At 43.0% G+C, this 13,984-nt stretch overlaps 1 protein-coding gene across 1 annotated transcript in view; it reads left to right on the forward strand.

The window, feature by feature from the left end:
- Window positions 1–13,984, forward strand: part of Dnah6 (dynein axonemal heavy chain 6) — a 182,621-nt gene that overhangs the window by 136,231 nt on the left and 32,406 nt on the right. The window contains exons 62-64 of the mRNA XM_075983804.1: window positions 4,404–4,539; window positions 9,123–9,265; window positions 12,959–13,149. Of these exons, the coding sequence (XP_075839919.1) occupies window positions 4,404–4,539; window positions 9,123–9,265; window positions 12,959–13,149 (470 nt within the window). The remainder of the gene's footprint in view (window positions 1–4,403; window positions 4,540–9,122; window positions 9,266–12,958; window positions 13,150–13,984) is intronic.

The following is a 13,984-nucleotide window of genomic DNA, read 5'->3' on the forward strand; positions in this document are numbered from 1 at the left end:
TAATGCCCAGGTGTGAAACATTGTCTGTGAGAAAATTTGCACTGATCAAATTTAGTATTTCTTAGGACTGGATGGAAGGGAGTGTAGGGAGAAATAGCAAGGGGCCCATGCAAACCTCGTTTTCTAGTCCTTGGTTCCTGGTCTCTGCAGCCATGTTTTTTACTTCCAGATCATCTACAGGCCGTTATCCAATAGCATGGGCTTACTTCATGACTCTGGGTTACACACTGGTCATTATATCAGTATTTTAAGTTCTCAATATTATTATATCTGTACTCAGAGATCTTCAGTGCTACTGTTATAATTGTTTGGGGGTGCCACAAGCCACACTCAATGAAGCAGTGACCTAAAATGTGTGTGTTCTTACTGTTCAACCAACCAACTACCCTAGCTCTTTCTCTCTTTTCTTGGAACTCCCTATTCCCTGAATTGGGATAATTGAAATCTAGGCTAATTATCAGCAAAGGGGTGCAGGAGGAATTGCGAGAAGATGCTGCAGGAAGGGACAAATTAGAACAAAGTATAATGGGACCTTTGTATAAAAATCCCATAAGGAAACCCATTAATTTGCACCCTAACTTAAAACTGTAATCCTAAATGAATAGCTAAATTGGCAACTGGAGAGATGGCTTGACTGTTGAGAGCACGGGCTGCTCTGCTGAGGGTCCAGGCTCTGTGGCAGTACCCACACGGTGGCTCCAGTTCCAGGGAATCCACTGCCCTCTTCTGACCTCCTTGGGTACCAGACATGCACACGTTGTGCATGCATACATGAATCAAACACTTGTACTCATAAAATAAAACACTTTGAAAAGAAACTTGGCCAACTTATGGTCATGCAGTGACCTCTCATGAACAACTCTCTTGGAATCTAAAGTAAAAAACAATTAAGGTTGGAGAAGTCCGGTTCTTCCACCAGGCAGTGAGTGGAGCTGCGAGAGCAAAGGGGAAGCTCCTGAAGACAATTTGATGTTGTTGTTGTTGTTGTTGTTGGGTGGGTCTTTGTTTGGTTTGGTTTAGGGGTTTTGATGGGGTTTGGTTTTGTTTTTGAGGCAGGGTCTCTCTTTTATGTGTCTTTGGCCATCCTGGAACTCACTGAGTAGACCTCAAATGCAGAGATCCATCTGCCTCTGTCTCATGAGTGGTGGTGCTAAATTCTTGTGTCACCACACTGGCCTCTTGAAGGAAATTAAAAGCAACACACTCCAGCAAGCATATGAATGATAAAAAGAAGATGGATCTAGCCACAACATCCTCTCCATACAGAGCAGATCCAGCCACTGCATCCTCTCCATCCAGAGCCTGATGCAGATACAACCACAGCAACCCCTTCCATCCAGAGCATGATGCAGACCCAACCACTGCATCCCCCCATCCAGAGCCTGGCACAGATCCAGCCACTGTATCCCCTCCATCCAGAGCCTGAAGCAGATACAACCACTGCATCCCCTCTATCCAGAGCCTGATGCAGTTCCAAACACAGCATCCCCTCCATCCAGACAGAGCCTAATGCAGATCCAACCACTGCATCCCCTCCGTCCAGAGCCTGATGCCAAACAAGGCCCAATTCTCTAAGTCTATGGAGGCAGAGAGGGGTAGAGAAGATGCAGAAGAAAAGTTTGGAACCAGAAACAAAGAAGCCTCTCTGAGCAACAGATTCCCAACATAGACAGCTGGAAGAAGACGCCTTCTAAGACTCCCATGGCTAGAAAGCGGAAGCCAAAGCTTGCTTCAAAGCTTTGGAAGACAGACTGACTCTCGAATCCTAGAGCCTTAATAATGATACTAAAGCTAGAAAGATGGCTCAGAGGTTAAGAGCACTGACAGCTCTTGCAAAGCACCTAGGTTCAGTTCCCAGCATCTACATGCCTAACTCCAGTTCCAGGGGATATAACGCCCTCCCCTGGCCTCTGTGGGCACTGCATGCATGTGGTGCACATATATACATGTGGGCAAAACACTCTTCTTGTACATGGTACAAAATAATTTTTTTTAAATGTTTTAAGAATTGAAAAGAGCAAACGACAGTAAAAATCCTCCCCTGTGCTAAGTGGAATTGGAGCCTGGTGAGCAGCACATCTCGGGCTTGGAAAGAGGCCGATGGTTAAGAACACGCTGCCCTTGCCAAGGACCTGCGTTCAGTTCCCAGCACATATGTTAGGTGGCTCGCAACTGCCATAACTCTGACTCCAGAGGATCCAACACCTTCTTCTGGCTTCTGTAGGGTACCCACATGCACGGGTACATATAAACACATAAATAAAAATAAAAACAAATCTTAAAGAAGTGGCATATCTGTATACAACATGATCACTAAACATCTCAAACCCACCGCTAAGATCTACAGCTCAGCAGAGCAAACCGATCCCACTCCGGTAGACGGTGTTCATGGTCACTCAAGAGCACTCACAAAGATGTGTAAGGTGAATGTTGTCTCCATGCTTTCTGGAACAATATCCCCCTCTCCAGCCCAGTGGAGCAGGAGCAATTGATTCTCAAGTCCTGCTATGTTAGAAGCATATCTCATGAGAACATCTGCCAAAGAATATGATTCTTCTAGAGACCTGGGCAAACGGAACTGAAAACCTCTGGAAAGGGCTCAACATCAGGACACCATTCTGACTACCCGCGGTTTAACAGAGAGGTTAGCAGGAATGTAGAGTGAGTTCTTCAACTCTCATGGATGGCTTTGAGGGGATCCAGACTTCTGTACAGGAAGGAAGTAGACGTGTCATTTTTAGAAAGTCAGAGCTGGAATTAGAAGCATCTGGGGAGTTGGAGAGAGTGGCTGATTTGCTCTAATCTCATGATGAAACCCAAGTTACTTCTTACAGACCAAGGGTGTGAGTTCTTGAGAAGGAAACACTTCTGGTGAAGATGTTTTGAAGGTTGTGGAAAAAATAAGGGCTTTAAAGTATCACACAACGAACAGGAGAGATGGCTCCAATGGATGAGAGCACCTCTCCATCTTCAGAGAGAACCTCTGAAGGCACCGCTACACATGTCACACACACGAAGAGATAAACATAAACAAATAATAAAAATAAAACAAACACACACATTTACTTGAATGAGAAGAATTTGAGAAAACCGACTCCAGCTTTGAAAGATGTTCCGCTGTGGGTGAGATGCCGCCGGCAGTGTCTCAAGCTGCAGAGAAGTCTGTAGTGGAAGGAAGAGGCAAGATTCGCACTGATTTAAGAAATCAGTGCCACAGCCACCATGGTGAACAGTCAGCAGCCACCAACCCCAGGACCGGTGAAGACATCGCGAATCAGCAAAGGCTCAGACGATCATTAGCAAATTTTAGCAATGATGTTTTGAATTTAGGTACATGCATTTTTAGACATAATGTTACATGTTGTATATGGGATAGACTACAATATACTGTAAAATAATTCCATGTTCCATAGTAAACCCGAAACTCAGTGTAACATTAATTGCATTATCCACCTTGTACGGCAATGGAATTACTTGAGATGTCTCCTGGAGTATGTCTGTGTACAGTCTAATATTTAGGAAATTAAGTTTTCTAAAACTGGCTGTGGAACAGTTACACTCCTCTGTTAATATTCAAAAGATTATATCAGCAGTTCTCATCCTGTAGTTTGAGAGCCCTTCGGGGATCTCATATCAGATATCCTACATAGTAGGTATTTAATTATGATTCATAGCAGTAGCAAAATTACAGTTATAAAGTAGCAATGAAACAATTTTATGATTGGGGTGACCACAACATGAGGGTCACAGCATTAGGAACATGAGAGCTACCGGATTACATGCTTTAAACAGTTCAATTGGACGGTGTATGATTTGTATGCAGCAAACTGGTTGAACACATAGTTCAAAACCTCAGGCATCTGTTTAGAAGTAGTTTTAGCCTGAGACCATAGTTATCTCTCTTTGAAAAAACAGTCCAGCCTTATGTGGTGCTTCACAAAATATTGCTGGCTGGCACAACAGATTTCTAGGAATATCTGAAATAACTCCATATACGCTCATCACAGCTAAAGTGTGTGTGTGTGTGTGTGTGTGTGTGTGTGTGTGTGTGTGTGTGTGTGCGTGTGCATGCATGCATGTGTGCACATGTGTATGTGTTCTTAATAGTTTTTCTTTTAAATTATATGTATGTTGGGGGACCACACAAGTGCTTACCAAGTCCAGAAGTTTCAGATCCCCTGAAACTGAAGTTACAGGTGGTTGTGAGCCATCTTACATGGGCACTGGAATCTGAACTCAAGTCCTCATTGTTGCATAGGTGCCCATACCCACAAGCTCCCTCCCCGCCCCAAGAACGGCTGTTTCCAGCATGCTGTTACAGCTTCTTTTCCCCTAGACAAACTGCAAGAGCACGCTGTCATGGTTGTCTCTGTAAACTCTGCCCGCGTCCTGTCTCCCTGTAGGAGCGCCCTCCTAAGCCGGAAGTTTCCTGGCTGCCTCTTCAAATGTGGTTCTCGTGCTGTGACTTAGAAGAAACCTTTCCAGTGTTTGAAGGACTTACAAAAAATATCCTGTTACATCCCATTTCCGTGCGCATAGGTAAGGGACAAAGTGTACTGTTGGTGGGGGGGAGGGGTAAATGGACTCCTGATTCCTGACCTTAATTCATGCATTCACCCTTTTTCAATGTCATACTTTTTGCCAAAAAATTATGTTAATTGCTTTTACAATATCTTGAATTGAGTGCTTCACCTACTAGTTGTGAATATCTCATGGCTATTTTACAGTGTGTGTGTGTGTGTGTGTGTGTGTGTGTGTGTGGTTGGAGGATGTACTTGCCCGTGCAGCCAGGCAGCTGTGGAAGGCAGAGCCAGTGTCAGATGTCTTTCTCCTATCACTTCTCCATCTTTTATTTCTTGAGACAGGGTCTCTCACTGAGCCTGAAGTTAACCATTTCCTCTGGACTGATTGGCCAGAGATCCACCTGCCTCCACCGTCCATCACTAAAGTTACAGGGCAAGAACATCAATGCCTGGCTTTTGCATGGGTGCTGGGGATCCGAACCTGGGTCTTCATACTTCACAGTAGGTTCTCTGCCCACTGAGCCACCTCCCCAGCCCGTGTTATCGCCTTCAAGGCACTTTAGCTGCATTCCATAGATCTTTAAACTGTTTTAAAGGATGGCATGTACTCTGAGAAGGCAGAAGTGCAACTTGACGTCACACGCTTACACACTGGGAAACCAGCACAGCCTTGAGAAATGGGACAGTACCCACACCGCAGAATCCTTCCCGCTGCTTCTCAGCGCCTTCCCCTTTAGCCGCAGGCAACAACAGCTCTGATTTGCAGTGTTTTCTTCCCCATATGTCTTAAATGTGCTCCTTCCATTCTAAAACTGCTTTTTGTAGTTCAAAAGCAATTAATATTCAGGGGCCTTATTTTCTGGATCAACTCGTTATAAAATGAAAATTATCTTTTGCTTTAAGATTAATGCTTTGTGATTCTTTAGACATTTTGGCAGCTTGATGTGTATGCTATGTATGGAAAATGTTCTGCGCATCTCATTTATTGGAGGCAAGATCTGTATGTTGTGTTCAGCTCCAACGTACTCTGCCACTCACTCCACTGGTCGTTTCATTCTCATCCCGTCAGGTTCTGTGGGACGTATGCTGAAGGGCACCAGCCGATGGGCAGTTTCTATTAGTAGCTTTTTGGGGTTTTTTTTACTACATCTTATAAGATCATGCTATTCTATGCAAACTAAGTTATTTTATGTGAAGTAAATAAATTCTTTTTTATAATATTTCTCTTTACTGGGGCTGAGAGATGGCTCAGCGGTTAAGAGCACTGCCTGCTCTTCCAGAGGTCCTGAGTTCAATTCCCAGTAACCACATGGTGGCTCACAACCATCTGTAATGAGATCTGGTGCCCTCTTCTGGCCTGCAGGAATACACACAGACAGAATACTGTATACTTAATAAATAAATTAAAAAAAATATTTCTCTTTGCTCTGAATAATACTTTTTACTTAAAATCTATTTTAAGTTGTTTTTCTTTATGTATATTGTCTATGTGTGGGAGTACTGAGGAGGTCAGAAGATGGCGCCTGATACCCTAGCTCTGGTGTTGCATGCAGAATTAGGGTCTTTGCAAGAGCTCTTAATTGCTGAACCACCTCTTCAGCCCTTAAAAATCTCTTTTGTGTCGGGTGGTGGTGGCGCACACCTTTAATTCCAGCACTTGCGAGGCAGAGGTGAATCTCTGTGAGTTCGAGGCCAGCCTGGTCTACAAAATGAGTTCCTGGACAAGCTCAAAAGCTACACAGAGAAAACTTGTCGCAAAAAAAAAAAAAAGAAAAGAAAAAATCTCTTTTGTAATGTAAATTTCTCTTGGCAAGCCTTCATTTCTGTATTTCTATACTCTATTTCTTCTTAGTCTGGGGTGTCATTTGATGGCTCAGGTGTATCTTTGGTGGGTGCTGTTGGGAGGCATGTAAGAGTCTCTCTTTACTAACAGGCAGGTTTTAGTTCATTGTATTTATTTCAGTTATTGATCTATTTCTGTTTTCCAAACTGGTGAAAATTTTTAGCCCCGAGAGGATATTTGGTAACATCCAGAAATATTATCGTTGCTGCACGGGGGTGGTGCTGCAGGTGTCTGGTGAGAAGAGACCCAGAATGCTGCTGAGCACCCCACAATCTCAGAGCTCTCCACGGAGAGGACACACCTGGTCCAGATGTCAGCATTAGTGAGCTGGAGGAGCGACCAGCCTGGATGTGCTGTGACTGTCTCATCTTGCGGAGATTTTCCTTTTCCCTTCTTGACTTCAAAATGGGTCGTCCACAGATCTTACTTTCTTCTGTGCTGACATGAAGTTCATACTTCTAACATTACTATTTATCTAGCTAACCACACCAGCAAGTATGCTGGTATGGAGTCTCTGTGGACCAGAATTCCTGGGATCCTAATATTCTCATTTGACTTCCAAATAAAGACTATCAAAAAATGCTATTCGATGGTAGCTTCAAATATACATTGCATTTGTATATAGTACACCGGTTAGTGAGCTACCTAGAGGCTATTACAGAATCCTACATGAAATCTGCTCATCAGAGAAGCCCAAAAATGGGCAGTTAGGGATGGACTCGACACAGAGGACTAGATGAGACTGGGTGCAGACAGAGAAAGAGGAAGGAGCTGGGTTGACAAGCAGGGTAATTCTGGGAGCGCTCCATTGCTTCCAGATAAAATAATAAGATGGTAAAGTGTTAGCCCTGGCCACTGAACTAAAACTGTACAAGACTGTTGAAGTTTCTATTTATAATAGATTTATGCTCCAAAAGTGAGATTTGGGGTCTTCACTGGTAATATTTGGTCACTAATCTCATTGTCACCCTTAACTCAGTCTTCATAATTATATCAACTTATAGCCTTTTGTGGATTTCAAGTAGATCAACTAATAGATTTTATTAGCTGAGAGAAATTACTTAGAATATGCAGGGGCTGGAGAGATAACTCAGTGCTTGAGAGATTCCTGGTCTTGCAGGAGGTCTGAATTCACTTTTCCAGTACCCACCCGTAACTCCAGAGTCCTCTCCTGACCTCTTTGGGCACCAACACACATAGACACACACACATATACACCGAAATAAAAATAAAAGTAGAGGGAAGAGTGGGGTGGAGCTGGGAAGAGTTATGGTGAGGAATCGGAGACGATTAACATATCTTTCATGCAAATATGAAGTTACCAAATAATAAACATGTTATATTAATATATAAAATAAAAACAAATTAGTCTTTAAAATAAAACCTCCAGTGTTTAAATATGCCTAAGCACTAGAAATTAGATTGTAAATGAGAACCCCGGCGGTAGTCTTCTGTGTGCTCTGGGTTTGTCTGGGTTCGAACTGGATTGGATTGGCTCTGCCATGACAGGTTCTCTCCACTGCTGCTCACACGCTTGCAACAACATGCAACAACGTTGAGCTGATAAGCGTTGCTGTGACTTGAGCCCTGTACTGGCACAGCCTGCAGTCACCTCTGCTCCCTACAGAGGTCACTAGTTCTGCGGAAGTGGACTCTCACCCAGCACCACTACCATAAGTGACACTCAGTTCTGAAGTGTCCTTGGCTCTTTGCCGCTATTAGGCCCTCAGAAGTTACACCCAGCAATCCAGCTCCAGGATGCGCTCCTCTGGCCTCTATGGGCACCTGTCCATGTGTATGCAGATACCCACACACAAATCAAAAAATAAACCTTTTTTAAAAGCTAATTAGCATCCTAACCCTCATTTCTTGGGACTATTGCATAGCTGGAGTGATGTTGGGGGAACGGTGCACTCTGTATATTGGGCATGTGGTAGTCATGTCAATGTATTCATACAGTATTTATCTCCGTCAAATTACATATGCCAGAGTCAATATTCTTCTGCGGAAGGCTAACAGCTCTATGCTAGTTTCTAAAATTTCTTTTTAGATGTATTTATTTTTATGCTTATTGGTGTTCTACTTGCCTGTATGTCTGTATTCCATGTGTATGTGTGGTGTCCACAGAGGTCAGGAGTTAAGGGTGGTTGTGAGCCACCACGCAGGAGCCAGGAATTAAACTTGGGTTTTCTGAAAGAGCAGCCAATGTCCTTAACCTCTGAGCCACCTCTCCAGCCCTCTGTATGCTATTTCTTAACATTATTGTATTCCTTTCTGTTTGTCCTACTACCCCAACAGGTGCTGCTTGATAGATTTTATGTTATTATCTAATATATGTGTTACTTTTGTTGTCCTTTTATTATATAATTTATATTTTGATTAGTAGAACTTGACCTATTACCTCATTTCATTATTATTTTAGTTTTGTTTTACCTGCTGTTAGTCTAATCATTTCCAATTTCACCATTATTTAGTATAATATCTCTATACATTCCTTTATTTTTAACCTCTTGATGAATTTTTGGGGGGGTGTTGTAGGTGTTTTGCTGTTGGATTTTGCTTTGTGATCTCATTTTAAATTTTTTGCTTTCTAACTAGTTTGAGTTGGGGAGCGGTTAATGTGTTCACAGTTGTATTTTTAAAAAGCTGGCAGTAAGCATAGGTACCTTCTTTTAACTAGCAACATGTATTTATTTAATTTCATAGTCAAAACTGCTCTATTTTTTAAAAAGCATCTTGTAAAATTGTCTTTCCAGGATCTTTTGAGACCTATATTAACCCACAGAATTGGGAAGGCTATATTAAATCAAAACAGGAAGAGGGAAAGGACCGGATTTGGGGTTCAGACTTCAGCTCTTTCCATAAGCTAATTCTTATTAAATGCTGCAAAGAAGAAAAGGTGGGTCATCATTTTTAAATTAAAGGACATCATAACATCTCTACCCAAGATCCTCAGCTAGTTGTGAGTCGTACGTTTACTTGTGGCTAACAACAGCCAAGTTTGGGAGCGACTTTAAAAATAAAAAAGATTGTTTTAGTGGAGTGTGTTTTCCTTGCCGGCTAAGAGAAAAGCCAGCTGAGAAACTGGTCACCTCCTGTCGGCCGTATACTATGAGGGAAGGTCCGCCTTCTCACACGTAGGACTGGGGTCTATTCGAAGGTTTTGGCAGGGAATAAATCTTGGCACTAATGGGGAGGAGGCATTAAATGGGCACAAAACCATAGTCTGCAGACCTGTTTGAAACCTACTAAAGTAGTCTGTGGGAGAGATCCCAGATATCCGAGTTAAGACAGAAGTAGCAGATTGTCGAGAGAGCAGGGAAGTGATGAGGAACTGCTGTGGCTCCCAGGTTCTGCCCCAGTGCCGGTGGAGCTGTTTGTATCAAAAGCTAAGCCAAAGGAAAAGGATAAATGTGTGAGGTAGAGAAAGATGGCTGTGAGCTGTCAGTGCCTGCCAACTGTCAGAGTAGATGGCTGTCTAGAAACTCCAGGGAGAAGTGTGTGTTAGAATACAGATGAGGAAAATGAAGCCGCAGAGGTTATTGTGACGGGGAGACTAATATTTAGTACAATAGGAGTTCCCAGGGCAGGGGATGATATGTGGAGCCCTGCTTTCAGAGAAGGAAAATGGGGAGTCACAGAAGCAGGAAGAAAGCGGAGAGAAGCATCATGGGAAACAGTAAGGCTTGCAGTTTCCCTGCAGCGAGGCAACAATGCATGCTGAGAGTTTGTTTCCATATGCGCAGATGTGATCCCAATTTTGCTGGTAATAAAGGACCAATATCACCTGCTAAAAACTCTCACAGTGAGTTTTAGGAGGCACCAAATAGAAACGGAAGCTGTTCTTTTTAGGAGAGAAGGGGGCGGGAGAAGGATACAGTGGGGAGAACTCACTGGAATTAGCTGGAAACTACTGACGTTGTGTTGCCCTATCTCTGTGGGAAAATGGGTTTGGGATTGGCGTGGGATACAGATGACTGCAGAGGAAGTATAAGAGCTACAACATCACTGAACGCATGGCTAAGAGTCTTCTAGGGAAAGGAAGCATAAAAGGAAGGCTTTGTTATGAACAGATGACGTTGGACAATGGTCATTATCTCAGGTTGGCCATCCCCACAGCTACCTGAGAGGAGATAAGATGCCCTGGACTTACAGGACAAAGAACTCTGGGTTTAGGATATTGAATGTGCACATCATCCTGAGCTTGTCATATGTCACCACGGATGGTGGCAGAGTGGCTGGGACCCAGCAGCACTTTGGGAAGGGACACACTGAAGCATATGGGAAGGCTTCCAGGAAAATGGGGCAGTGGCTAGCAGGGAAAGCTGGCAAAATGCGTGGTACTGAGAAGGCATCAGTCCCACAGAGAGAAGAGCTTTGGTGACTAGTCTACTGTGACTAGAAAATCCTCAGTGTGAGAAATGTTGAAGATACACAGTCTGTTTATGCAGCTGCGTGTTTGTTTCTCAAGGGGAAAAGAAGTTTTACTTAAGAACATACATTTATCTTATGTGTGTCAGGGTTTTGCCTGCACATACTTGTGTGCACCAAGTGCATGCCTGCTACCTGCCAAGGTCAGAAGAAGTCACTGGATCCTTTGGAACCATGTAGGTGCTAAGAACCGAACCCAGGTCCTCTGCAAGAGCAGCCAGTGTTTTTAATCCCTGAGTCATTTCCCTAGCTTTCAAAAGAAGCGTTTTTAATAAAGATAGACGTATGAGAGAAATCAACTAATCTTTATGCATGAGCTTTATTTTGACTGTACATTAGACATATTGCTAATTTAAGCATGTATGCACACACATTTGCAGTTCGGTCAGACAAAGGTGAACACTGGCTATACATTTGAAATTAATGGATTATCATTAGGAACTGTGTGATTATGTTATTAAAAGGCTGTCATATGAAAACATACCAAATTCCTTGCTTGATATCATCACTCTGGGGACTGAAGGAATGAGTAGAGGTATCAACGAAACAAGATCTGGTCTTGTCTTAGTAAATGCTGGAGCTGAGTGGAGAATCGGGTTTGTGATTCTTCCACACAAAAGTCTAAATAAGAACGGTTAAGCTATAATTTCTGGTCTTACGCTTACATATAACTGGGCTCTCTAAGGGTTGTGAAATGGCTCAGCAGTTCAGAGAATATACTACCTTTGCAGAAGACACAGATTCAGCTCCCAGTGCCCACATTAAGCTGTTCACAACTGCCTATAAGTCCAGCTCCAGGGGATCAGATTCCCTCTTCTGGCCTCTGCACTCACAAACATATAACTACACACACACAATTTAAAATAAAAATAAAATGATTTTTAAAAATATAAAGAAAGCTACAAATGGCAGACTTCTATGACAATACACAGAGCACGCATTGAAGGTTCTCGCCTGGACATTCAACCAAACATCTTATAAGGCTTATACTGCTTAATGAAATTTGCTTCATGTGTTAACATAGAAGAGTCTAAAATTCAGATTGTGTTTTAGAAATGAGAATAAGTCAGTCACACCACAGTATGAGTATTCAAAAACCCAAATCAGTCAAGACCATGGGCCGGATCCCACTGCAAAGGAGATTTAAACAATGACAATATGCCAGGCGTCACGCCTTCCAACTAGATACCCTCATGGAATCGTTCAGGAACATGGTCCCTCTGTTTGCTCCAGACGATGACATGATAAATAAGTGGGGTTGTATGCCTATAGTCTCAGCACTTCTGTGGCAGAGGCAAATGGATCTCTATGATCTCCATGAGGTCAGTCTGATCTAAATAGTGAGTTCCATGTTAGCTAGGATCAAATGATATGATCCTGCCTTGAATAAATAAATAAATTAGCTAACTGGTTGAAGCCTTAGAACAGATGAGACCAGAGACAAGATCTCGGAGTCAAGATTGTAAGGTGCCTAAGCTGTTGTGCCCACGTCTGTTCTAAAGCAGGGCCATTGGGTGTCCAATGGTTCCTTCAGGAGACTAGGGACATTCCAACACAGGTGATCTCCACAGGGTCCTGTAGTCTTGTACACAAATTCAGCCTCCTTCAGAAGCAGCATGTTTAGATACAAAGATGAAATTTCATTCTAAAATTGAAATTCTTGGTTAACCGCAAGAAGGCTCAGGGAGTGAGAGCCCTTGCCATGCAAACCTAATGATATGAGTTCGGTGCCCTGATCTCAAGGTGGAAAAAGAGAACCAGTCTTCTAAAGTTGTCTTTTGGCCTTTGTACACATGCATGGCCTCTAGTGCACATGTGTGTGTGCTCACGCACGTGCACACACACACACACACACACACACACACACTCAGAGGTCTAAGTTCGGTTCCCAGCTCAGGCAGCTAACAGCTGATCACTTGCACACACGTGGCATGCACAGCTCCGGGGATTCAGCGCCCCCTTCTGGCCTCTAACAGTACCTGCACTCACATGCATATACCCACATGCAGACATAGACATAATTAAAGATAAAATAAGTTATTTTCTTAAATATCGAAGTACAGCACACCCTCCTCTAAGATAGAGAAAACTGGGATAGGAATGTAAAACATCCTCATCCCACATACTATTTTTAACATTTTTTTTTCTTTCTGACTTTCAGGTGGTTTTTGCTCTTACGGACTTTGTGATAGAGAATCTTGGCAAGCAGTTTATAGAGACACCTCCAGTAGACCTGGCCACTCTGTATCAGGACATGTCGAGCAGCACACCCCTGGTGTTCATCTTGAGCACAGGCTCCGATCCCATGGGCGCCTTTCAAAGGTTTGCCCGGGAGAGTGGGTATGCAGAACGGTAAGGTCACACCATGAGGCTATAGTTACATATGTTTGTGTGCAGACATATATGTGTATATATGATATTGCTATTATCCATATCAACCTTATACTAAAATGTATAGAAATGTATTGTAAGGAACTGGATCATGTCTTGTAATTAGGGAGTCTGAGAGGTCCAAGTTCTACAGTCAGCACCTTGGAGGCTCTGAAGAGCTGATGATATATAGCTCCAGTCAAGTCTGGGAGGCAGAGATCCAGGACCGGTGATGGTATTAGGTCTTGAAACCTAAGAAGAGTCATTGCATCAATACCGGTGATGGTGTTAGGTCTTGAAACCTAAGAAGAGCCATTGCTTCAATCTGAACCTGAAGTCTGGAAAGCATCATGTCCAGGTCTGACAGTCAGGCAGGCTGAGTGGTCTTCACCCCTGACCAGCGTGCAGACTTACAGAGCCCATGTGCAAATCTGAGCAATTTGTAGTCACTCCAGACATTGGGTAAAGCCCTGCTTCACTACCAACTGACCACTAAGCCAGCCAACCAGAGAGATGGGTGTATATACGCTGCAAAGAATATGGACATTAGAGAAGTCACTAAGTAAAAGTAGCAACCACACAAGGAGCAATAGTGAACATCAGGGAGCGGCGACAACCCAATTCCTATAGTTGCCACATTATATATTCAAAATGTCTACATATCAAAAACTACAATGCATCCAAAGAAACAAGAAAATGGGAGAGTATGTTCATTCACAGGGGAAATAATTAGCAACTCACTTGGAAGAATGTAATACCTTGAATTTAACATAATAAAACTTTTCAAATATATTTAACTGACTCATAGCAACCATGA

The sequence above is a fragment of the Microtus pennsylvanicus genome, chromosome 8 (assembly GCF_037038515.1).
Source record: "Microtus pennsylvanicus isolate mMicPen1 chromosome 8, mMicPen1.hap1, whole genome shotgun sequence".
Taxonomy (NCBI): Eukaryota; Metazoa; Chordata; class Mammalia; order Rodentia; family Cricetidae; genus Microtus; species Microtus pennsylvanicus.